Raw genomic sequence first — 25,300 nt, forward strand, 5'->3', positions numbered from 1 at the left:
ACCCCCTTTATTGATTTCCTGAAGGGGATTTTAAAACCATTCTAGCATCAGTCAGGTCAAGAAAATACTACGAATTCAAAGATGGAGGCTCACTGTGTGTAACTAGGTTGTCAGGGCTATGCCGAATCCTCGGCGGCCATGTCAAATGGTGTGTCACGTTTGGTGCTAAATCAACATTATTTCATTCAGTGACACTGTCAATGAATACATTAATACACAGGTGGCAGGTCTGCGGCTGCGATGAGGCTCTCGCACTGGGGGAATTTGCTTTACTCATTAATAGGTGATATCAGGTAGTGCTGAACGTGCGTTATATTCTAGATTAATGCATGATACTGTGTTATGCTATAGTCCGGAGTGAATGCAAGAGATACGGTTTTATCGTATTAAACCGAAATGCCGACATCTGCTGTTCCTAAAACTAAAAAATACCACCTTTAGCCATTTCCGTATGTTTTGTATTGTACATGTTAGGACAGTTACGTGGTTTCCAGAAACTGCTTGGTGGCAAAGTTGTGATTTCTAAAAAGACGTTGGTAATATCGTGAATAATAACATCCCTGACCAAATAAATATAAGTCATGTCATCTTCTTCCTAAGTGTGGCCGCACAGTAGTAGTAGTGAGTGGACCTCCATATCATATTGGATTAATGTTTGCACTCATTCATAATTAAATCTCTTTGAAACAGATTTATAACCATCCGTGAAATCTGATCATAGGTGTGTACATGTTCTCTCCTGGGTTGCAGCGAGTATGAATCGTTCATGCTTGTCTGAATCTTGCAGATCATGTGACATTAAAGTGTTGTTTTCGAAACCGCTTACTCTCCTACACCAAAGTCCATAGAGTTAGTCGAAAGCTGGCAACATGTTCTTAAAACATAGTAGTCTTAAGCAGATGAGATTTTCTGTCTATGTTTTCCGTGTCACAACCACCCTTCAAAAAACCCTTCAAGTATTGCTTTAAGTACCATGTCATGGTCAATCACAGTGATGCCCTTTAATGTTCACTATGTGATACTGATTCCATTCTAATTTAAATTTCCACATTCTGTCATATTGCTTGGGGGGGGGTGAAGACAGCCCTGTTAATGGGGTCATGAGCCACGTCTTTTTCCATGAACCACCACACAAGTGCATAATTAATTTCATTAATAATTAAAAAAATTTTCATTTCTCGTAAGATTCACACTTAGAAACCAGAAATCCTAAATCAAGTGCTCTGTTTTCTACTCCGTCACTTCCTATCCGTTCTGTAATGGAGCTGTGACATCACTCATGTGGGAGGAACACAGTGAATTCTCCTTATGTCTGCGTGTGGGGTCGGTTGCCGATAGCAACACATGTGAGACTATAGACTGAGGCTGTATGAATTGATTGACTTTGCTATTTGTCAGAGTGCTCGTGGCCCTGATAATGGTGCGGAGAACTGATGATGATAAAGCAAAAGCAGCGTGTGGTAAATCCCTGACATGCCACATCTCTTTTTTTTTTACATGTTTCATTGCGAAGCCATCATAGCAGAAACGGCTCAGCTGTGCCTCGGCTGCTTGTCTTGCTTTTGTCCCACTGACACCACAGTGGTGACAGCATCGGGTCTACTCCTTTAAATGAGCCTTTGCGCATAGCCTTCGAATCATCCACAACTGCATCAGTGCTGGCTGGGGTTGCCTAGCAACTGGACAGCACAGAGATCCCTGAAGAAAACCTCCTCCTCTGTATAAAACACAAGCTTGTGTGATTCTTGAAATTGTGACGTGCGGGGGTTAGCAATTTCAAGCAAGGATGTTTATGTCTCAAACACAAAGGCTCGAGTCCTGTTTGTTGATACGCAGCTGAATAAAATACATATCAAAAATTAGCAAATACAATATTGTGTACATGTTTTTCGTTATCTCTTCAGGGCCTTTAAAAAACGGACTTTTTCATGTATAGTAGTTATCCTGGGCACCAAAGCCTGGTCCTCATACATCATAGTCTAATTTATGAGGATCTGTTTAGAAAGATGAGGTTAGCTAAGGTAAGGCATTGACTGGTGCTAACGGTTAGGGGTAAGCCTCTGGAAGTCAATAACAAATATACTTTCACAAACTTTAGGATCTTTTCTGGTACAAACACTGATCTTTTCACAACCTGTAGTCCACATGGGGACCAACACCTGGTCCTAAGGAGGCAGCAACTCCATTCAGAGTTAAGATTATGTTGGGTTTAAGTTTGGGGTTAGCATTATGTGGTTATGTTTAATGTTAGGGATGAGAGTCAATGCAGAGTCCTAACAAGTGTAGTGTCAGAAGTTGTGGGATTGGAAACACTGATCTTATCAGAACCTGTAGTCCACATGGGGACCAAAACCGGGTCCCAGTACGACAGACCCTATTTTGTGAGTTAAGATGAACAGTGGCTGGGTTAAGTTTGAGGTAAGGGCATTAACTGATAATGGTTAAGGTTAGAGATGGGTTTTGTTTAAGTGCGTGTGCGTGCTTGAAATGCATGGAGACACCACACACACACACACACACACACACTCACACTCACACGCGCGCGCACTCCCAGCATGCTAATGGATCCCAGACAGACAATCCAGCGCATGAACAGGCTGTCGCGCAGGAATTCACCTTAGGTGTCCCCCCCCCCCTCTCTCTCCACCCCTAATAGATTATTATTATTATTTGAATTTTAAATAAAAACGGGGGGGAAAAAACAACGCAATAGGAGAGAGAGAGGGAGAGAGAGAGCAAGGCGCACACACAGAGCGAGAGATCGGCACAGAGAGACGAGCTTCCCTGTGATCATGTCTCTCTGTGGCTGCTGAGTGTCTGTCATTCGCTCAGTGTTGGGAGGAGAACACTCGTGGACCATGTTCACGCGCTCAGACGCCCTTTAAACGCTGGACGGCGGAGGCACGTGCACGGACCGTCCAGATACTGTAGATCTCTCTTGTTTTGTTGTTGTTGTTGTTGTTGTTGGCATATTTGATATGAAACCCGACGCCGTGATGGTGATCCATGCATTTTTGCCTATGAGGAGCAATCCATATTTTCTCGGCATGTAGTTTTTTTTCTTCATCCTTTTTTTTTTTCCCACCGGAGAGGAGTGATATAGGCTCCTCTGACGTCTGCATCAGATATTACCCACTGCTTTTTCAATGTGCATTTTCCCCTCAGTGACTTTGCGCTGATCTACATCATCAGCATCAGCAGCTGCGAGAAGAGGAGTGAGAAAGAGAGAGAGAGAGAGAGAGAGAGAGAGAGAGAGAGGGAGAGGAGGAAAAAAAAGAGGGGAATTAAGATTTCATTTTTCTTTTCCTTTTTTTCCCCCCTGATCAGCAGCTCTATAGCAAATATCTTTGAACAACATCACATAGTGGAATAGTCTGGCGCCACAGCAGCAGCAGCAGCAGCAGCAGCGTCGCTGGAACCATGCCTCTTCTGCAGATTTGGACTGGGAAATTTCATCCACCGATTTGAGGCGGCTGCTCTCTCATTCATGCACCGCGTTTTTGTTTGTTTTATAGTGGAGAGAGAGAGAGAGAGAGAAAAAAAATCCTTGTCATTCATGAACCTGCTGTGAATGCTGCTTTATTTTTATTTCTTTTTTTGTTTTGTTTGTTTGTTTCAAAGAAGAGCAAGATGTCTGATCTGGTGGTGTTAGTAGAGGGGCTCTGTGACCTGCACGGATTTCCATAGCTGGGTAAAAAACAGCGGGGGCCAATTACGAGATTTAGTCTTTTCGAAATTGAAAGCAAGACGCCTGTTTAAGATGAAGACATCGCATGCGTAGATGTAGGCTTCTTCATTTGACATTTTTTTTAAAAGAAGAAGAATTCTTATTCTTTTTTTTCTTCTTTTTTTTTGATTGCCATTTTGTTACTTTGTGCATTTTTTTTCCGGGGGGGAGGACCACTGCACTGGTTGGATTATAGAAACTATATCCAAGGATTTGTGGAGATGTTGGGTCGTCAAGAAGATAAATTATGTGGAATTTTCTCTGCTGTGGCGGCTTTGTCCTTCGTATGCTTTGTTCAAAGGTAAGGAAACGCAACAGCTTAGGATTTAAAAATGTTAAAATAATAATAATAATGATAATAATCACACAAATATATGTTATAACAAATCAATGAAAGGCTTGGACCGCGCAAATCGCATTGACGGGGTTCCCGGGCCCACTTATTAGGGGCAGTGCTGTCAATATATATATATATATGCTCTATAATAGACGGTGCTGTGGCGCTCGCGAGCGTAAAAACATGCGCGTGCATGATGTCGGTGTCAAACCTATTGTGAAACATCACCTACTCCCTCCATCAAAAACGGGAGATGTGCACGTATGCATATAATGGTGGCGACTTTTCGGCATGACAGCACAGGGGTTGTCCCCTAATTGGATCAATCATTCGATCATCGATTGATTACGCCATAAGCAGCCCCCAGATGTGCTATATGGTGTTCTATTGTGACGAGGCCTGTGCTGATGTTTCATCTCAAATGATCCATGACATGAATCAAATTAGGAATAGCAAAAAAAATAAAATCATCACCATCATCATCATCATCAGCTGCTGCTGCTCCTCTCCAGACAGCACAGACAACAGCCTGTTAGATTTCAGTGCAGGCCCTGCATAATATGCATGTTTACAGAATGATTTAGTGCACAAGCCTTAATGAAGCTCATCACAGTGTGTCAGAACCTCCTGATCAGTGCTGTGAACAATAAAAAAAAAAACCTTGTGGCCCATATAATCGTCCATGTCTGCAGTCCTTCCTCCTGTGCAGCCTCACTTCTGACATGTCAGACCTGCCCGCTATTGTTTTGACGTTTGGATTCCATTTATGATCGACTGACCAGTGGTTTCCAATCCTTTTTTTTTCCTTGAGGGAGAGCCATATTTTTAGGATTGTATACAGTGAGGGTCCCTCCCTCCCACACATATACACACATACATACACTTACAATGAAGAGGAGAGAATAATAGCATCTTAAAATGCAGTCCATACTCCAGACTCCCAAAATGATAGGCCTCCCCGCATTAAGTGTAAGGATTCAGGATTCTCTTATTCTTTACTGTGTTGACTGTATACTTTCCCATCTTTTATAAACATTGCACTTTTGTGATATAAGGCCCGTAAAATTCATTTGGAAACCCTTAAATTGAGTTGTGAGCGCTCTCTAAAATGAACTAAACGCTGAGTCATCTCTATTTTACACAAATTATTACACTGTACAGTGGGGGGTGTGGGGTTGGTTGGGAAACTCTGGATTCGTGGATTGCGTTGTTATTTATGCCATGCTCAAAAGTATGCAAATCCTAATTGCTCCATAAGATAAGGCACACACAGAAACATGACTGTTGCAGTGGTTTATTCAATATTCCAGTATTTCAGTTCAATGAAAAGGTGTAGTGATTGTTTTGCAGCTCGGATTTAAACAAAAACCTTCTCTTTAAAGCTTGGCAGATTCAGCACACATGAAAGAGCATTTTGCTATATGGCACACTCTTTTTGACATCATAAATAGACGAAAATTCAAAGTCATTCTCAACTTCTCTGAGCTCACACATCCTCCTGGAGTGCGCATATGGAGCTTTGTCTTTTGTTCAATCGTACACTTCGACTGATCCCCATGACAATAATGTCCCTCAATGACAAATAATAAGGGTGTAATCCTGCCTGTGTTTCAGCTGTCACCGCTCCTCTCTTGTAGTGTAATGATGCTCTCAGGTGTCAGACCCACAAGTCCTGTAGCACTGGCCAGCTTGATGAACAGCTGCACTGCCCATGAGCTAATTGAACGGTGCTTCCCTGGCTCAGCCGAGGGCTAGTGCGTCTGTCTGTCGGGGCGGGGGGGGGGACAGTTTTAACCATGGCTTCTTCCTCTCACACTCTCGTCGAACCCTCTCCCGCGACAAGAAACCTCAGCTGGAGAGCTGCTCTCGGGTCAGGTGAAGCAGGTCACAGCACCCATGTTATATGTGTCACTCAGACTATGTGCAGACTGCAGATTGTAGTGTGTCTCCATGCCTAAGACCAATGAGGCCTGACATTATGATACAAGGCTGTGCTATAATCCCCAAATTTAAATATATGCATATTTAAGGTGTATTGTGCACTGCGTTCCTCCAGTAGGCTAGCAATGGTAGCATTCCCGCACACGACTGAGGTGTCTGGTTTAACATAGTTCTTGCCAAACTTGCAAAACATCAATGTCATTCACTGTGGGTTATTTAATCCTTAAGGTTAAGTAAAAAGTACACTTTTGAAGTCTTCTTAAAATTAAATTCAGTTACTTTGGTTGTATGGCTGCTAACAACCAAAGTAACTGCTATGGCTAACCCTAACCCATACATTTGTGAGTATAGAAATGGTAGCTTTACCTGCTAATTCTGTCCGTTCTACGTATATGGTTTGTAAGGTGATGGCTTTTTGTAGAGTTAATAAAATTGAACCCTTCTCCACGCTAGCAGTGTTAGGTCTTCTTAAGACTATTTTAGAGTGTCAGATATAACATTTCAAATCAAACCGAGAAGGCTAGTTGATTTACCATTGTGCTAATTTATATGCTACATCCTACAACCAAAATATTAGCATTAGCTTGCCTCGTTAACGACTCATTTATAAAATTATACCTCAAACAGTTATTAAATAAATTTGTTTGTTTTTCTTTGCCAGATGTTAAGATTGAAATGACAAATGTATGCTGTTCATGTGGCTAATGTTAGCAAAGTTTCTAGCATCAACATCTTTTTCATTGAGGTTCACCATTTGCTTCTGAAAAACCCTTCCCCGGGGGAAAGGGTTCTTGGTAACACTAATGGTTCCAGTAAGAACCATTCAAAACCTCTTTCCCGAATAAAGGGTTTTAAAAGGGTTCTTGGTGGAACCCTCCAAAAGGGTTCCAGGTGGAACCTTAATAAAAAAGGTTCCACCTGGAGCCAAAAAGGGTTCTCCTATAAGGACAAGCCGAAGAACCTTATATGGTTCTACTTAGCACTTTTATTTCTATATAAGTTCCACCTGGAACCCATTTGGAGGGTTCTTACTGGAACCATTAGTGTTACCAAGAACCCTTCAAAAACCCTTTATTCAGGAAATGGTGAACAGCCAGTGTAGCAATGTGTGAACACCTAAACCTTGTTTGTATAGAGTCTGCTGATTTACATTCTTTTCTATAATTGATGAGACTCTTTCTAATATTGATAAATGTTTTGGATTGACACCTGTCGCTGTGTAACTGCTCACTGGTCACAGCCAATCCTACTTCCAAAAAGCACTTTTTTTTACTTTCCAAAACAATGCAATACAATTATATCAATGCAAGTTGGCTAGTGTGTGGGGGTGTTCTGTTAACTATTAGGTGGTGACTGCCAAGAATGCAAGCATAAAACAACAAACAAAGACTGAGAATGAGACAGACACGTTCACTGCTTTGCATGAACTAGTAAACATGGAGGGATGAGTCTAATGTCGGTGTAAAACAGGCATCGTGTGCCGTCCTGTGGTCGTTTTTCCCAGGATTCATCATACAGTACGTGTGCAACAGAGAAACAAAATGTCTATGTGGTTTAAAATGCCTACCTTTTTTCTGCCCTCAGCTCCTCCACTGGAAGCACTGGAATGTCTCTGGCCAAGACCACCGTGGACAAACTGCTGAAGGGATATGACATCCGTTTAAGGCCTGATTTTGGAGGTACGTGCTGCGACTGCATCTGTTTTTGCTTCTTTTTTTTTTTTCTTGAGGGCATTTACAATTCCAGCTTTATGCACTGGGACACCGTGTTTATGAGACGTTTCCCTGAAAACTATCGCGGTCCTGTGGCAAAATACAGGAAATGGCTATCATTGAACATGTGTAGAACACTATGTTTTGAAAAAAAGAAAAACAGATAGTGATTGTATTGATTTGCAGATTAGGGAAAACACTTTTGCCCCATTAATTTTTATTGGAAATTGCGCATCTCGTGCATCTGCTTCTAAGAATAATGGGATTTTGATAATTGCTAAAAATAGAAGGTGCAGGGGAGTGACAAGTCATTAGTTTATGTCATTTGGGCTGACTGTTTTACTGAAGCTATTCAGAAGGGTCCAATTATGTATTACAAATGTACCGGAGCAATTATGCTCTTCCCAGTTCTCTGTCTCTTGTTTCAGGCAACATTTAAGTGCATTTCACTCATTAATATGGACATCTATGGAAACAGAAAAAATCATGTATTTTTACATGTATGGGAATTGATTAAAGGCTAAATATTATGTCACTCAGCAAGCAGGAATTAGCATAGTTTTTGTGATGTTAACTCCTTATCACATTACATTTTGTCACTTATTTTCTTTCACCCATTTGTACACTTTGCTTTTAGCAAGTTCTCACCAGTAATCGGTGTCTGTTTTCTGAATATTCAGCCAATCGGGTGAAAGTATGGTTTTCAGGAGGCCTGTGTGAGTCGAGGGCTTGTTCAAACAGGCGACATGATGTGCCTGTTTGCAGTAAAAACTGTGCAGTTGGTGAATATGACAACGATATATGGCTCGTGACAAATGAACAGCGTTCATGTCCTACTGCTTTGGGTTCACTGCCAACATAGACCCAGACAGTGAGTCGCCGACACCAACTGAAATAAAATGAAATCCATTCTTTCCACTCCTGCAACATGGATTTATAGAGTAAATAAATAAAATAAAATACACCTTTATGAATTTTTTATTTATTTTTTGCTATTGCATACAAAAACCATCCCATAGTCTTTGTGGAGAATGTTGATATTGTGATGATGGTAAAGTTGTGTTGTGCATCATTTTTTAAAATACTTGCCTCACAACTTTGTAAAATTACACCAATATGTATATATATTGATATATTTTGCAATTTCAGAACATGGAGGATCAGTTAAAAGAGGTTGATTCCCGTTTTATGGCTTTGACTCACTGCATGTGAGGCTTGGCCCATTCAAGGCCACTCATGTTAACATCACGACACTGTTCTGACAGCCGTATTGATGGTTCTAATTCAGCGCCGTATACAAGGTTGTACCTATTAATTTCAGCACCAGCTTTATTGTTGCCGCTGTGCACGCGCACACATATCCAAAAGCTTTATATAAACATGTATTTGCAGAGTCGCAGCCTGGGAAAAAAAGAAAAGAAAGAAAGAACAAAGGAGGCTTTTCACAGAGCGGGACGTTAATTTAACAAGAGCAAACAACACAATAGAATGTAACAATTTAATAAATTGCTCCAACTCTAGTTCTCTCCTACAAGATTTATATGTAGGAAGATTAATCTGGAAATACAAACATGTACAAACATGTTGACAAACATGTACAATTATCTCATGTAAAGGTCATAAGTATTTGAGAATTTATAACAATCTTGTATTTGTTAAAATAGAAAAGTAACAAATGATGAAAAGGATGCTTCTAAATGTATAAGTGCATATGTTTACGTTATGCAGATGTACCTTGTTTGCTTATTATCATATTCAGTCCACTCAAAATTGTGTATTTAATGTATTTTATTCACCAGTATGCGATTAAACAGGCCACACGCATCAGTCTGTCCATTCTGCGACTGCAACACACCTGATGAGAATGATAAAAAAAAATAAAAAAAACATTTAGCAGGTGCAGCTTCCTCATATAACCTTTATCTGGTTTGGCTGCCGTGCCAAAAAACAGATGCTCTGATGAAGACCGGTGTGCCAAAATATGTTAGGCTGATGTTTGCTTTTGTTAAAAACACGCCGTGGGTTGGTCGAGGTTATGTCTTTGTTGTGTGATTTGGACTGCAGCCATTCCAGAGTCGTTTCAAGATTCAGTGAAAGGGTAAAAAAAAATAGAAAAAGTATTCACAGTAGTGGGCAGGTGTATCGTAGAGAGTGGTGTTTCTCTGTTTGTCACAGTGATAATAATTTTAAATCCAATTTGGATTCAATTTGGCACATTGATTAGGATCAGTGACCTATGTTATTGATTTTGTTTCCAAATCTGTCAGCTGCCATGGCCGCAAACTGGGATCAAATTTAACCCCAATGGGGTTTAAGTGATATGTTCAACGAAAACACACAAACATGTTTGAGTAAAAATATCTTGAAGCCACTTGCATTGTGTTTAAATAAATTATTCAAACATGTTGTAAATAGCAACTTCCTGTGATTCCTGTGAATGCTGACATGGTAGACTATGGGAAAAAGGAAGTGTCATTATAGTAAGGCCTATGTACGGAAGCGTATTGCATTCACTTGAAAAAAAAAAAGTAAGCAAATAATTTTCGTTTTTTGTTTTTCTGACAAATATTTTTTTCCTGTTTTTGGAGTAATTTATTTTTTGGTCCATTTTTCGGAGTAATGTATTACCTCCTCCAAGGAGGTTATGCTTTCGCCAGAGTTTGTCTTTCTGTTTGTATGTCTGTATGTGACTCAAAAAGTCTCGGACGGATTTGGATGACATTTTTTTTGCAGAAATGTCCGCAATGGGACCAGGAACAAGTGATTAAATTGTTGCCATGATCCGTAGACGCTATCGCTGGTTACAACACTCACTGTCTGACCATAAAGTTATCACTGTTATAACACTCGGTGCCTGACCCAGGCGTGCCAACAGAGTGTATTTTGTCTGCACTGTGCCTACAACTTTTTCACAGCATTTTCCCCGTAAATGATTAGACTAAAAATATTCAAAACTAGAAAAGCACTCGACCCTGGCGGAGGTCTGCGCTCTCCAAGTCCGGTACGGTCGATAGTTGAGAGTCACCATAGCTCTATGGGAGAAAATTTGCACGAAAAACAGAAAAAACATTTGCACAAGAAAAACAGAAAAAAAAATACTCCAAAAACAGTAAAAAAAATTCCTGAGAAAAGCAGAAAAAAATATTAGTCAGAAAAATTGAAAAAAAACGAAAATTAATTACTCAGGAAAACAGGACTTTTTCAAGTGAATGCAATACACTTCCATACCTTTTAATACATGTAGAGCATAACAAAATTAGTGTTGTTGTGTTTTTCCCTGTGTCTTTGTCTCCAGAATCTAACCCATTATTGCTTTATTACCACATTTAACATTTAAACGTTAAACAATGTTTCAAAGTCAGTGTGTGTACACTTTAGTGTGGCTTGGCAGCATTCTTTTTTGAAATGTAGGAGTTTTTCCTGGTGTGACACATCTGCCTCATTGTCTTCCTCACTAATAACAGTATAGCTTACAGTTGTGCAAATGAAAGCAGATTTAGCAGGAAGGTTACAGAAAAATGTTCAGTTTATTTATGTTTAAGGACAATGAAGCTAATTGGCTTTTGCTTATATGGAGGAGGGCTATTGTGCGATCATTTAATTACCCATATATGACATTAAACAATGAATGCATTCAAACAAATAATGTGACACTATCTCTTTGTCTGCAGTAAATGTATTTTTGTTATTTATTTTGTATATCTATATTGTACTCTGCACAACTTACTGTTGTGTTGCAGCCCTTGAATGCATCGCAGTGGTCAGAACACATTTCATAGAGTGAGTACGCAGGCAGAGAGAAGCTGCATGTGCTTTACCCTCCGGGCCAAGGAGCTGTAGTCCATCATGTCGTGATATTTCGAAAAAATCAGTCAGCCACTTCTGCTGTGACACAACTGCTGACGGCCTTCAGCTCTCCAGATTCAACCAAGAGGGTTTTAATTTAGCACAGAGCTGGACACTGACAACCGCCTGACCAACACCCACATTTAAAATAACATCCATTGCCATTGACAGTCAGTGGTGTAAATCAACGGGAAAACCATGTGTCGTAAATGGTCAGAAAAATGACTTTACTGATGCTACGGTCACCGTTCCTCCCATTCATCTATAAAGCAAACTAGAATTCAAGAAATAGAGCTAGAGCAAGAATTGCTCGGGAGCTAAAGTGTACTTGTTTTTCACGAGTTATTATTATTGTTTTGTCTGCCATATTCTATTGACTTGAATTATATGAGAAGCTTTTAATTAATTAGTGTTCATGGTCAAAGCCCTGAATCACCACAACCACAATAAATAGCAACACCAATATGACCTGACAGATATATTGCGTGAACTTAGATTTAGCAAGGTAACCTGACCTTGCTAGTTTTTGCAGCGGTCGCACCAATGTCAGTTTGAACACATTTTGAATCACTGTTGTTGTCCTGAGGCTGCTCCCATGGAGGGGTCATCATCGCAGAACACCACTCGCATATTTGATTTGGCTTAGTTTATTTTATTTTTTTCAGATGCCCTTCCTGATACAACCTTTATTGGACTCATTCAGAAATGTACTTTATGACCCTAGTGCAGTGTCCGTAGGAAGTATGTGTTCCTACAGTGGGAGCTGAAGAAGATTTTTCAGTTATGGTAACGCATGATAAGGAATGTAAAGGCTAACATGATACAAATACTGTGCAACCTCATTCGGCACAAAGCAAATCAAATACACCTTGTAAAGCGATTCCAGCGTGGCTGACGGTCACAAAACAGCTAGCTATGCTGATGCTAATCGTAGCCTCGCTAGTTTACCTTTAGAAACAGGTTCGCCGAATTAGCGGCAAAATAGTAGCATGCTAATGCTAAATAAATATGTGCTTGCGCATTGGTGAATGAACATCGACTTCGTCGTTTCAGTATAACACCATGTTCTGCATTGAACCGTGTGAAATAAGCTGCTGCCTACCCGTTGTTGACACGCTGACAATCCTGACGCGCCGTCAGACGCACTGCCTGGTGTAGCGTGATAAATCAGCGTAAATTAAAATTACTCCAAAATAACGTGAAAATCAAGGATGCACACCATCGGGCCATGCTCAACCCATATCACAAATTTTAGGGCGATCTGACTAGCGGTCAGCGAGATAGGCCCGTCACAGACAGACAGACACAACTTGCTTTATAGATAGATTGTTTGGGTGTTACGTGTAGCTCGTTGTGACGGAGGCTCAGTGGTAGTGCGAGTTGTCTTTCTACTGGAAGGTCGTGGGTTTGATTCCCGGTTCTGCTAGTCTACATTCCGATGATATCATTTGCTTCAGGCTCATTCATTACCTGAGTCCTCTCCGCTCCTGACATCTTGCAATGATCATTGTCCAACAAATACAAGAAGTTCCTTGTGGGTATGATCACACTGAAAGTGACCAATGATACATACAGTAGCTAATATTGTATCCGGTATGGTCTTCTACTGCTGTTTCAAGGTTTCAGTGTGTTGTGCTTGCAGAAATGGTCTTCTAAATTACTTACCAAGTTGTAACTAGTGGTCATTTGAGTTATTACTGACCTCTGGCATTTTCAACTAGGCATTTTTCTCCCACAGAACTGCTGCTCTCTGGACATTTTCTTTATTCCAGACGATTCTCTGTAAATCCTAGGGATGGATGCGCATGGAAATACTGTAATACCCAGAGCAGCCCATATGGCACCAACAACATTGCCACATTCAAAGTCTTCCACATTGTGATGCTCAGTTTGAACTTGAGCAGCTCATCTCTTAATGTCTTAATGCATTTAGTTGCTGCCATTTGATTGGCTCATTAGATGCCTGTGATAAATCACTTTAACGCCGAACGCATCATAGACGACACATTCGCAGAAGCGCACTTTGCATTATCGTAGTTCCATGACGGTTTGTGCTATCGGAAAAATTCTTCTGAGAGTTTCTGAAAAGCTGAGAAGTTGCATGTCAAAGCCAACATGTTGTTATTGCGGTAATTTCACTTGCGATGTACCATAGTTTGCTGTTTTTTTTCTTACTTACTTACTAACCAGGACATTTTATGGCTACTTTCTGGTTAAAATAAGAAAAAAAAAGGTCAATAATGACATTTTGAGGCTAAGGTGTTAAAAGGTAGTCAAAAAGTGTCCATTGAGTATTTGTCCCTGTATGTTGCCTATATCCTATATATGTCTCATTATTATCGACTGTATTCACTCTTTGGATGTATGAAGATATAGTTTTAATATGTTCTCTATGGATATTCATATGTATTTTCCATCTATGTGTTTATCATACAGTATAGTATATATATATATATATGTCTAGGGATTCAAGGATTAAACCATTCAACTGTGAGTTAGTATATGTTGCTCTACTTGTATCAGGCTACTCTGCTTCAAGTTACTTTGGATATGGGAGTCATTACGGATAGGAAAGTGCAGAATTCAAACTGATACTGCTACTGGGATGAATGATAGGAGAAAGGAAACCTACCGTGACATACTTGGTAATCCTTGTTATCACAGTTGGCCTGTGTCCAGTAAAAGATTAAATTACAGACCTCAAAAGAGGTCAGCCCGTTGTAAGACCTTTGTAAGCTTCCATCTTTTTTTTTTATACATGGTAACCTACAACAGCAAATTTAGATACTTTTCTTTTTCATATTGTGACCTGGCTGGACTGTGAACTTCACAAAGCTTTACGAGGGCCCTGCTCTGAAAGCATTTAAAGTAATGATTGTCTTGCAGTCAGCTCAGCGTCCTGTTAATTATAATGCCAACAAGGAGGAAGCCTTTTCCTGCGATGGTTTCCACTATGGTGTGAGTGCAGCTCTTTCAAATAGGCTGGTTGCTACAGAAAACCTATTGGATTTGCCTCATGAACTTTATCAACAACTTAACATGATTGCTTGATAGAGCGTGATCCTATTCTGTTGTGTTGTCCTCTGTTGGCACAAACGTTGTCTGGAAGATGAATGCATCTTGTTGGCAGGGACCACTGTGGTTGCAGGTTAACACATAATGGAGAAAAAAAATGAGAGTCATGGTCCATGTATGGTGACCAAATGAAGAAAACGATACAGAATGAAAGGAAATCCTGCTACTAAACTTAGGGGCCAAAAAAAACACATTTTGTTGTTGTTAGCATAGCTACACAACATGCTTACCGATGTTAGAATAATACACACACACTTTTACTAAATATCCAATAGGTACACAGCATCACAGCAGAACAAAATGCCGTTTAACTTCATCTTTATTAGTAAATACAATGTAGAAGAAGTATAAAACATAAATATAGCAAACCTCTCTTTTAACAGGAAGAAATCTCTGACAGAACCAGACTGAAAAATTAATGTTTGACCATCTGCCTCGACAGGTTGGGGTGAAAGGAAAGATGGGGACAGGGGAGAGGAGGGGACAGGACCCTTGTCTTTGATAAAAATAACTTTAACCTGTAATCAAATAAATCTGAAATAAATAAACTAGCCGCAAAGAGTCATCAGTTAAAAAAAACAGCAAAATCAACAAAAAACAATTCCCACCATCAAGTGAAGCATGGTATGTTACTTACCAGGATTTTAGATGTTCTTCTTCTCGAAAAGACTGTAGTCATCTCCCACATTCACAAAGTGTGACCAACGGACATAGATGAAAATGCCTCTGCCAGTAATTGGATAGACCTGGATGATATATGCAGAAAAAATGTGCTTGTTGTAGTTTTCTCGGAGCGATGGCTATCTAGTAATGACATCTAAATTTTGCTTAAAATGGAGGCAACAGGCAAATCCAAAGACTTCGGTGGCTGCCAGCTACAGAGTTCCCTTGCAAAATCCACCCAGGACTGAGATGGAAAAGACTCAAAAACTGGTTCCGCCATTCCTACAATTCCTCCAATCATCATGCAGAAGGTCAGCATCCCACTGCCCACTGCCCTATACACTATCTTGGAAACTCAGCTTCCCTGGAAGTGACGATTTTGCTGAATTTGTCCAATCACCGTCAAGCTCACCCCAGTGAAAAAAAACCATTCTGTGCCGTCCCATAGAGAACATTTGAAGTCGAGTTGAAAATGATATGTCGTCTGTGATAAACAGCTGATTCTCAACAAACTAATGACATGTTCTAATCACGTTTCAAGCGCCCCCACTCGTGTACAACCATCCATTCAGAAAGATAGAAGATAGAAGATAAATAGAAGATTGTGAATTATATTCCGAGTCCTGTCTGGGGTTAACTTTCGACCACAAAGCACTTGGTCAAGAGGATAATTTCAGGCTTTTTGGAGTGTGGCTGTATGAGGCACTTGCACATAATCAGCCATATTGTGCTCATTGTGGATTAGGCACAGAAACTACTTTGTTTGGTAAATGTCAATTTGTCGTCATGGTTATAAGCCCTGTGTTTTTGAGAGCCATCCATCCAACCAACATCCTCCAAACACGGGCTCTTTTACTCTAAGTTTACTTTGCATGACCTGTTTGGTCCCATCGTAACTTCTACGACTAGAGGTTGTTCGACAACAAAACTTATATGTGTTTTGATTAGCTGCTGACACTGATGACCTGATTACCGTTACCGATCACATTAAGGAGGTTGTATAAAAGAGATCACCTAAATGCAACAGCATTACACTTTGTAATTGCTGGATTGTTTATAGCACTTAGGCATGCAGTAACTTACATCAGGCTTTGACAGCAAAGGTGCCATTTGATAGGAGGATGACACACATGGCCCCAGTACATACATGATGCTTTGGTTTGTGAGAAACTGGCTGTCATCAAAGTGGTGACCCATAAAATGTATCTGAATAAATTCATTAGGTTGTGTAATGAAGTACATGACCTCGCTAAATCAGTGGCGTAAAGGGCCCATCTAATTATTAATCACTCTCAGTATATTCACAAATATTACATTTACAAGTGTTGCCTTCTGGAGTTAGCACCTCCGCCATCGTCTGTCTGACTGTGAGCTGCATAACCCCAAAACTAAAGAGATGAAAGAAATTAGATCTTGATGATGCTCCATAAATGAATCTGGAACCAGCATGTCCAACATTTCAAGTTGGACTATAAAATAATACAGTTTCTGATTTTGTCAAGTGTACATTGAGAAATATCTTGTTTTAATTAAAAAGAAAAATATTGCCCATGCCAGTCAGTGAATTGCTTCTCCAACACAATGGTGATGTTTATTTTAAACTTTTTCCCAATTCGGTAGGCCAGTTGTTGAGTGGTTCCTTAAGGCTGAACGATTTCAGCCAATATTTGACACATTTTACACAAAAATCAGAGTGGGTTCTCAGTGTTTGAGAGTAAACACATTGCAGTGTTGGGTATAAAAGGGGCCAACGATTTTTTTATGCCCCTGGGCATGAGGGTGTTGGTTCATACATTTGGCCCCAAGATTTATGTTTGTGTCTATACAATGCCATGTATACTCTTAGAAATAAAAGTGCTAAGTAGAACCATATAAAGTTCTTCAGCTTGTCCACCCTTTTGGAGGGTTCCACCAGGAACCCTTTTAAAACCCTTTATCCGGGAAAGGGGATTTAAAGGGTTCTCTGGATCAAAATGGTTCTTATTGGAACCATTAGTGTTACCAAGGGTTTTTCAGAAACAAATGGTTCCAGGTAGAACCTCAGCCCTTGTAGTAGGACAGTTTTGGAACCCTTATTTCTAAGAGTGTAGACAGCCTCCCTTCTTTTCCCATGTCATCAACTAGAAAAAAAATTGTTTGCTGGTCTTTTATGAAGTACTGTATCTATTAAGGTTTATAATTTGATTTGAAATGAGGGCCTACATTACACAAATCGTATGTCATCCAATAAAACTGTTTTACAATTAAAAATATTGTTCTTGAATCAAACATCGAATTGTTCTGTAAGGCAGAGAGTTGGAAAGACCCTTCAAGTTATTGTATGTACTGTAGCATACCAGATACAGCTAATTCTTTCAAAGCCAAACTGTCCTCAACAGCCATTTTTACGAAAAATACTCAAACAAACCAGAGTCATTACTCTTTGCCTGGAAACTTGTCAGTAGCCAGGATGGTGGCCAAACATATCTCTTATTTATAGATTATTAGTTATTAAACAAGAATATATATTTTTTTAATCACACAGTGTATGCCCAGCATGAGATATTATTTATTTGCCCACATGCTCCCTTTACCACAGTGATGGACTCTCTAGGCTGAGCGGGGTATGTTCAGTCGGTCAGGGAAAAGGGCAGGGTGGTCTGACACCGCTTTTGTCACCATTAGTAATTTGTACATGGGAAATGGAAACATGTAGCATGACGATCTAGCGATGTGGAGACTTGCTCAGGGTTCTGGGCAAAGATATTGACAGTATTGATCTCAGTGTAAACAAGAAAAAAATCAGATGACAAATGTGATGTCCACTCACTTGGATGAGATAAGAGGGACCCACTTTGGCTCTCACCTCCATCACACATTTGTCCTTCTGGAGGACATATTTCAAATCAAGCTGTCATCACAGGGATGGTTTTTTTATGGCCCCAGCTTCCACCATTAACAAAGCACCAAGGGCAACATGCGACAAATTCTGGGAACATACGTGTTCCTGCTGACGATGGAATGCCGATAATTTATCGGCCGTAAACTGTAAAATATGTTTCTTGCACACTTCGTGCTGCAGAACTTTATAGATGCACACAACATAGAGTCACTGGATTCTTGATCCAAAACTGGAGACTGTGGAAAAATGTTTGAATTTGTTTATGATAATCATTTGTTTTCACCTATATTTTAAATTGAAGTCAACTTAATGACTCCAACGAATCACTAAAAAAGCAGGAGTTGCACATGGACCTGCGAAATGATGGGGGGACATCACTTAGTGATGGATAAGTAATTCATTAAAGTCCACGTTTATCCTTTTCTCTAAGCCAGAGGAAGAAAAACATATATGTGTGCTTTATCACATAAAATGGTTTCCATAGTAACAGTACTGTAGCTTAAAGTTGCTAATGTCATGCGCAATTTTCTGTTCATATTCCTTTAACTGGAAAGTATGCGACACAAAGTAATACAAATAAATGCAAATATGTTGTTTATTAATACATATAATACTATTACTATATTCTATATTGCAGTCATGATAGTGATTTATTTCAAGGATTCTACAGTGTTAAAGGCGCCATATGTAAGAATGTGGCCAAAACGGTTACTACACTCAAATTCAAAATACTAAGGCCTTTTAGCTTTCGTTTTCTCGCCATCGTGTGTCAGACGTAACTGGCAACCCATGGTTGCTCTGCAGCTGAGACTCTACTGACTGCAATGATTGGTAGACGGCGGTAGGTGGCGCTACATGCCAAAACATGATTTCAAAACATAAACATGATTTGCAGTCTGCAAAATATTTTTTTAATGCAAATATTTTGGCTGTGCTGTTGTAGTTGGTGAGTTCAGTTTGTTATATGAATATTATTCCTCTGTGTCTCTGTGACATATTAGGAGGATTTTACAGTCAGTTGCTTTAGATTTATTACATAATGCACCTTTAATGTAACTGTATTAATTGAGTAATCATAGTGTATTTATTTGGTAATTCATGATAATTAAATTGCTATATTTAAACTCTGTTTGCTGTATTTGTATTTGCACCGGTGTGTTTCACACCGTTCAACTTATTTGTAGTGGTTGTTTGATTGTTTTCCTCTCCTTCCTGTCTTGAACATAGAATATAATTTTCGTTTATCGGGACACAGACACTGTTCTGCGATGCTTCCCTCTGCGACTCGGGCATTTTGTCCTTGTCTGATGCAATGAACAGTGATACGGGCTTAGTTTGTCTTAAATGGTATTTCGTCAATTGTGCACTGGAGAGAAAACTCATTTTTGCCGAGCATGCTGGTATATGTGCATAAACAGGATGACAAAGAAACTGTGAGTCTGTGTAAATGTCTAACAGAAGATGCTGCGCTGGGCACATTTACAATGTGAAGCCTGTTGGTGAAGCTCGTCTTGCAGGTTTTAGAAATCGACCTTAGTGTGCAGAACTGCAGTAATAATTTGCTCTGTGATTATTCCAGGTAACTTTCTGAAATGGATGGGACGCGGAGGAGCTTTCTGTCAAGCAGTATTGATGAATGTTTTTTTTTGAGAGACAAAGGACAAACGAGAACATGTCCTGTATCAGAACAGTAACACCACTCTAATGTGACTTTGCAGTCTTCTGAGAATAAAACAAAAGAGACTGGAGAGGTGACTGTGACTGTGGAAGTCCCTGCTGGATTCCGTGGAGCTGTGGGGATTTTTATAGCAGCTTTTTCACCTCTATAAAACAGATTTAATTCATTCAAAAAGCCCTGAATGAAATTGGATATCTTTCTGAAGTCCTTTTCATTTTTAAAATACATAGATGCTTAATGGTCTGTATTTATATCGTGCCTTTCTAGTCTTGAAGACCACTCAAATCTGCTTACAGTACATGTATGTGCAGCATGTTTTCTATCACACATCTTTTGTACCCACTCTCACACTGCCGGCACAATGTGTTCGAACCCACAACCTTCAAGTTGAAAGACGACTCACTTTACCACTGAGACGGTGCAAAATGCACAATGTTATAAATAGAAGAAGAAACAAAGGAAAGCTAAGAACTAAAACCCTCAAATATTCCAAAAAAGTATAAATACACAAGACAAGACGTGCAGTAAAAACACAACACAATAACGGACAAACACACAGGGATCTTTTTAAGTGACTTCGTTGGAACACTCATTGAGCAGAAGTCTCATGAAGTGAAGTGTGTGCGTGATAGTAGTGTGCATTGGGATGGGGGACCCAGACTATTTGGTATACTTGGTATACTACTCCCCAACGTTCACTTTGGGCATGACTTGAATTTGTTGCCAATGATGGTCATCCGAGCTGATCTGGCAACCCTTGAACTGGCTGACACGTGACTCCTCTACCCGATGGGCCTTTCAGCTGTGAGCCGCTCAAATCAGATGTATTCGAGGGAGCTGTAGCATTGTTCTCTTATTCTTTGGTAGAAATGTGTCCTATTGCCTTCGCCAAGATGTGTATCGCCACCCAAAAAGTGGGACACTAAAGTAACCTGACGCGCGTGTATACCAGGGGCACAGTCAACTTATGCGTCTCTAAACATCAGTGTGGGTGCATGTGTGTTCATATACCAAGACAACTTGCTTACTTTAGTTTGAATGAACTTAATCCATTTAGGTGTTATTAGTTGAAGTATTATTTTTTGCTGTTGTTAACCATAAAAGGGCTAGAAAATGTTCCGGGAGTAAATTATATATGAATAACAGCATGTTAAAATAGTGTACTAACAATTTAAAATGACTAAAAACACATTTAAAATAACATTTGCTTGAATTTTTGTCTCAATGTCCAATAACAGGCCAAAATAAATGGAAACTATGTACAGATATTTTTTCCAACTCTCACCTCTCTGGTGACAAAGACGCTGGCTTTGACGTGCAACTTCTGAGCTTTAAGAAATCGTTGGAATTTTATCGATAGCACAAACGTGTCATCTGCGACACGCTCGGCGTTAAAGGGTTTAATCATTCACTGAGTTTCATGTTAAATAATCTAATGACAATAAAAAAAAAATAATCTGAAAGTCAGATTAAACAGGGATCAAAGTTGAAAGAGAAGGAAAAGAAACTAAGAGACGTCAACTTGCATTGCACAACATTCACTACATATTAGATTCCAATGCATATTCAGGTACATAAATGCAAACTCAGCTCATGTGTGGATAATGTTAAATAGGATCAAAGTCACATTTGTTCAGTGTCCATACATTATTCTATATTTGTGTTCCTGCAAAACAGGGCCATCATATTTCAAAGCCCAGTTATGTCTCGGCTGAGCATTTATCACAGTGCACTGTAGAGGAACCTAACATAAGCCTTTAACTGTTAAGCTTCAGCGTACATTTTGCCTGTTTAACAATGTCAGCCATTAAAAGGCATCAATAGGTGCCAGGACTGCAGGAATGTCAGAGTCAGACTATGTCTGTGAGGCTGCTTGTGGCCATAACTGTAAGCACCTGATCTCTTTTGCTGTATTGGCTGTGTTCATTTCACCAGTCTGATGTAGCTCGGTGCCAGTTCAGCCTGCAGCCATGCCGTCAAAGCACGGTCACCTGTCCCTGTGTCTACTACACACAGCCAGGCTTGAACTGATCTCATTTTCTATTGACCCAAATGAGTCCCAGCTGCAGCTTGATCTTGTTTGTAATGGAAAAGCAGTAAATGTAGCCATGAAGCTGTGCGTCAATTGTAGAGATACTGGCGATGAGAATAGACATTTAATTGACTGAATATGAAAGGAAGAGCCCACACACATGAGTGAAAGCAGGAGCTGCAGCACTTTACATTAGGTTCCTAACACTTGATGTAATGTCAGTGCAATTATCTTATAACATCACCTGTGCCCTGTGACATTACAGGATAAAAGCTATTAGCATATAGGCTACATCCAGATCATGGATGTTGTCTTCCAGTTGCAAAACTAGCTCCTTTTTGGAAGTCTGACTGGCACCATTTCCATTTCAACCAGGCTGTTGATACACCCTTAGAAACAATAGTGCAGTAGAACCATATAAGGTTCTTCAACTTGTCCTCATAGGAGAACCCTTTTTGGCTCCAGGTAGAACCTTCTTATAAAGGTTCCACCAAGAACCCTTTTAAAATCCTTTATTCAGGAAAGGGGTTTTAAAGGGTTCACTTGATCATAATGGTTCTTATTGGAACCATTAGTGTTACCAAGAACCCTCGAAAAACCCTTTCTTCGGGAAAAGGTTTTTCAGAAGCAAATGGTTCCAGGTAGAACCTCAGCCCTTGTAGAAGGACCCTCTTGGAACCCTTATTTCTAAGAGTGTATACCAGCTGTCAGTCACATGGTCTCCGAAAGGTTTATTTAGAAAAACAGATCTTGCATGTTAAATTTGAAATTTGAACAGTATAAAACATATTTAAATATTTATTTCAGTAACATTTTTTTTTAGTCTTTGTCTCGCAATGTGCAAAAGCAGGCCAAAAAATGGATACTATATACAGGTGCACAAGTGAAATTACCGTAATATTTTCGGCTAGCACAAACCGTAAATACGGTAATGCAAACGTGCCGTCAGCGCGCCGTCACGCGGTGTTAAAGGGTTCAGCAAAGTAAAATGACACATTCAAGAAACTAAGGGAAGGCTACTTTTCTGAAATTTCCAATATTAGGTTATATAAAATCAGTGGTTTATATTTGAGTAAAGCATATAACTGGGTTAGAAATACTTAAAACAATCAGATTTTATAGAACATCTGACTATAATTATTAATTTATTTGTAAAACTTGTTATCTTTAAGTTGAATAAGTGCTAACTATAGTGTGTTGTTTACGTCTTTCAGTGTGCGTTGACTGCGGTGTAATCCTCTTGCACCAGCACGACAAAATTAAACAGCAATGAAGAAGAGTGTTCTCTTCTTCCTCTAGAGCTTAATCTCACCCACACATTTGATGCGATAACCTCTGTCCCTAACCTCTTTATTGGGGATCAGTAAAGGTCCACAAATATGACGTTTTCTGTTGTTGATGACTTGTGTGCTGTTACACAGGGCAGTCAAATATAGTTATGAATGTGAAACATCAGATAGGAGCTGTAATTAAAGAGGACATAATGCAAAATCAACTTTTTAATCATTTAAATCCTTATATTTGGGACTCTGGAGGCCCTATCAGTCGTCAAAGTCTGAAAAAATATGACTCACTCATGTTTTTGTGGTCCTCCTCAGTCTAAGTACAGGAGATGAAACATGCGATGTTGACTTCCGCGCTCACTGGGAAGTCACGATGCGCTAAATTCCTGGAATTGTTGTCTCATAGAGCTCCGATTTGTCCGTAAAACACGCGAGAGTGCTGGCGTGGGGGAAAGGTATCGGAAAACCCGGAAGTCTGCGAAAAGTTCTATTCTTGGCTCCACAGTGCAGCACAGAGTTCTACACAAACTTCCAACCTCAGAGGATTTATCTGTCCAGTGGATACATGTTATATATGACACCAATGTGCCTGCTAGAGCCTGCAAAATATCACTTTTCCAAATGCTAACTGCTGTTAGCTCCCAGTAGCCTCTGTGGCTGATGTCATTTCCTGTCCCTTAAGTTTCGTTTTACTTTTTTTAAGGTGGACCTAAAGAGATACTACTAGACCGAGCATTCTGAACAGGGCTGTTAAACTGCTGGAATTTTGACCAAAGCATGTCACAGACGTGTTCATTAGGACACCAGGGAACTAGGTTAACTTGGAGAAATAGGGTAAAATATGACCCCTTTAATACTTTTTGAACAATGTCTGAACCTAGCTGTTCTATGTGTGTGTACCAGAATCACTTCCCAGTGCAGTAATTTACCGTCTGAAAACATGACTGTTGATTGATGAGAGCAAGACGTCAGTCCGATCTGGCAGCAGCAGGCGTTGAATGACATATGGAGGCAGTTCTATCACGAGAAATGGACACTTTGTACAGAGGACGGTCTCTAAGTCTGTGTACTGCCACATGTCAAATGGTGGGTTGTTTTGCATACAGGCTGATAGCACGGGGCCGTCGTAATTCAGACTCAAAGTAATGCCTATTCAGCAGGAGCAGGAGTGTGTTGTCAGAATCCCAGGATGGATGTTGGGGCATGTACAAGTGATATCTATCCTGATGAAGAGAGAACGCCCAGTGATTTATTACAGGAGAAACACAGGGGAAAAATGCTCAAGCTGGGTGCTTTCCTCCTCTGCCTTCACTTAGATTTTCTATTTGAATTAAATGAGGTGTGCATGTAGGCAGACAGAGGGGGGCAAAGGGTGGTGAGAGATAGCATGCAGCAGAAAGGACGTACTTCATCTTCCCATTCAAAGTGTTGTTTTCAGCAACTTTGAAATGAAGGCGAAAAATGCTGATAGAATTGCACCAGAATTCATTGCAGTGGACTAAAAAGCATAAAAACCTCAGGTCACATATTGGTGAGGCATACACCCCCCGCCCCTCCCCTCCCCTCCCCCTGCTGGCTCACTTTTTGAACCATGCAGTGATTGATGCAAGGTACGTCCTTGACAGGACCGCAGGCCGTCCAAGGGCAAAAAAAAAAGAAAAGCATCAGCTATTCAGTTGTTTCACATAGATAAACAAGAATAGAAATGTCATTTACAGCGTCGGGAGATAGATGCTTCCACCCTTCACGATAAAGGGACGTGTGCTTGAAAACCCATCTCATTATCAAACTCCAGTCAGCTGTACAGGAATTATGTGAGCATCTAAAAGTGCAGATATTGCACAAACAAACCTTCAAAAATATATATTTTACAAATGCACTTTGCACAGCACAATGCACAGTATTTCAAAGCAAGATCAGGAAAAGAATGCTGTAAAAAATGTATGTGTTGTTTTTCAACCAATAACACTAAGTGACTCAGTTTGGAGATACTTCTAAGTTCTCATTTCCGACCAGGTATCCATTAAAATCACACAGTGGTGCCGTCAGCACTTTAGTTTCGTCTCTCTAATTCTGCGCACAGTGTATTCTCAACTACAGGTTACCATGGCAACAATGTCAGTGT

The 25,300-nt window shown here is 40.0% G+C and overlaps 1 protein-coding gene across 1 annotated transcript in view; it reads left to right on the forward strand.

Annotated features, from left to right (window-relative positions):
* Positions 1-3,948: 3,948 nt before the first annotated feature.
* gabrb4 (gamma-aminobutyric acid type A receptor subunit beta4) overlaps positions 3,949-25,300 on the forward strand; it is a gene marked incomplete at both ends in the record, with an annotated part of 66,121 nt that continues 44,769 nt past the window's right edge. Inside the window, 2 exons of the mRNA XM_083910063.1 lie at positions 3,949-4,028; positions 7,590-7,684. Coding sequence (XP_083766189.1) covers positions 3,949-4,028; positions 7,590-7,684 — 175 coding nt within the window. The remainder of the gene's footprint in view (positions 4,029-7,589; positions 7,685-25,300) is intronic.

This window comes from Microchirus variegatus, assembly GCF_963457635.1.
Source record: "Microchirus variegatus genome assembly, chromosome: 2".
Classification (NCBI taxonomy): domain Eukaryota; kingdom Metazoa; phylum Chordata; class Actinopteri; order Pleuronectiformes; family Soleidae; genus Microchirus; species Microchirus variegatus.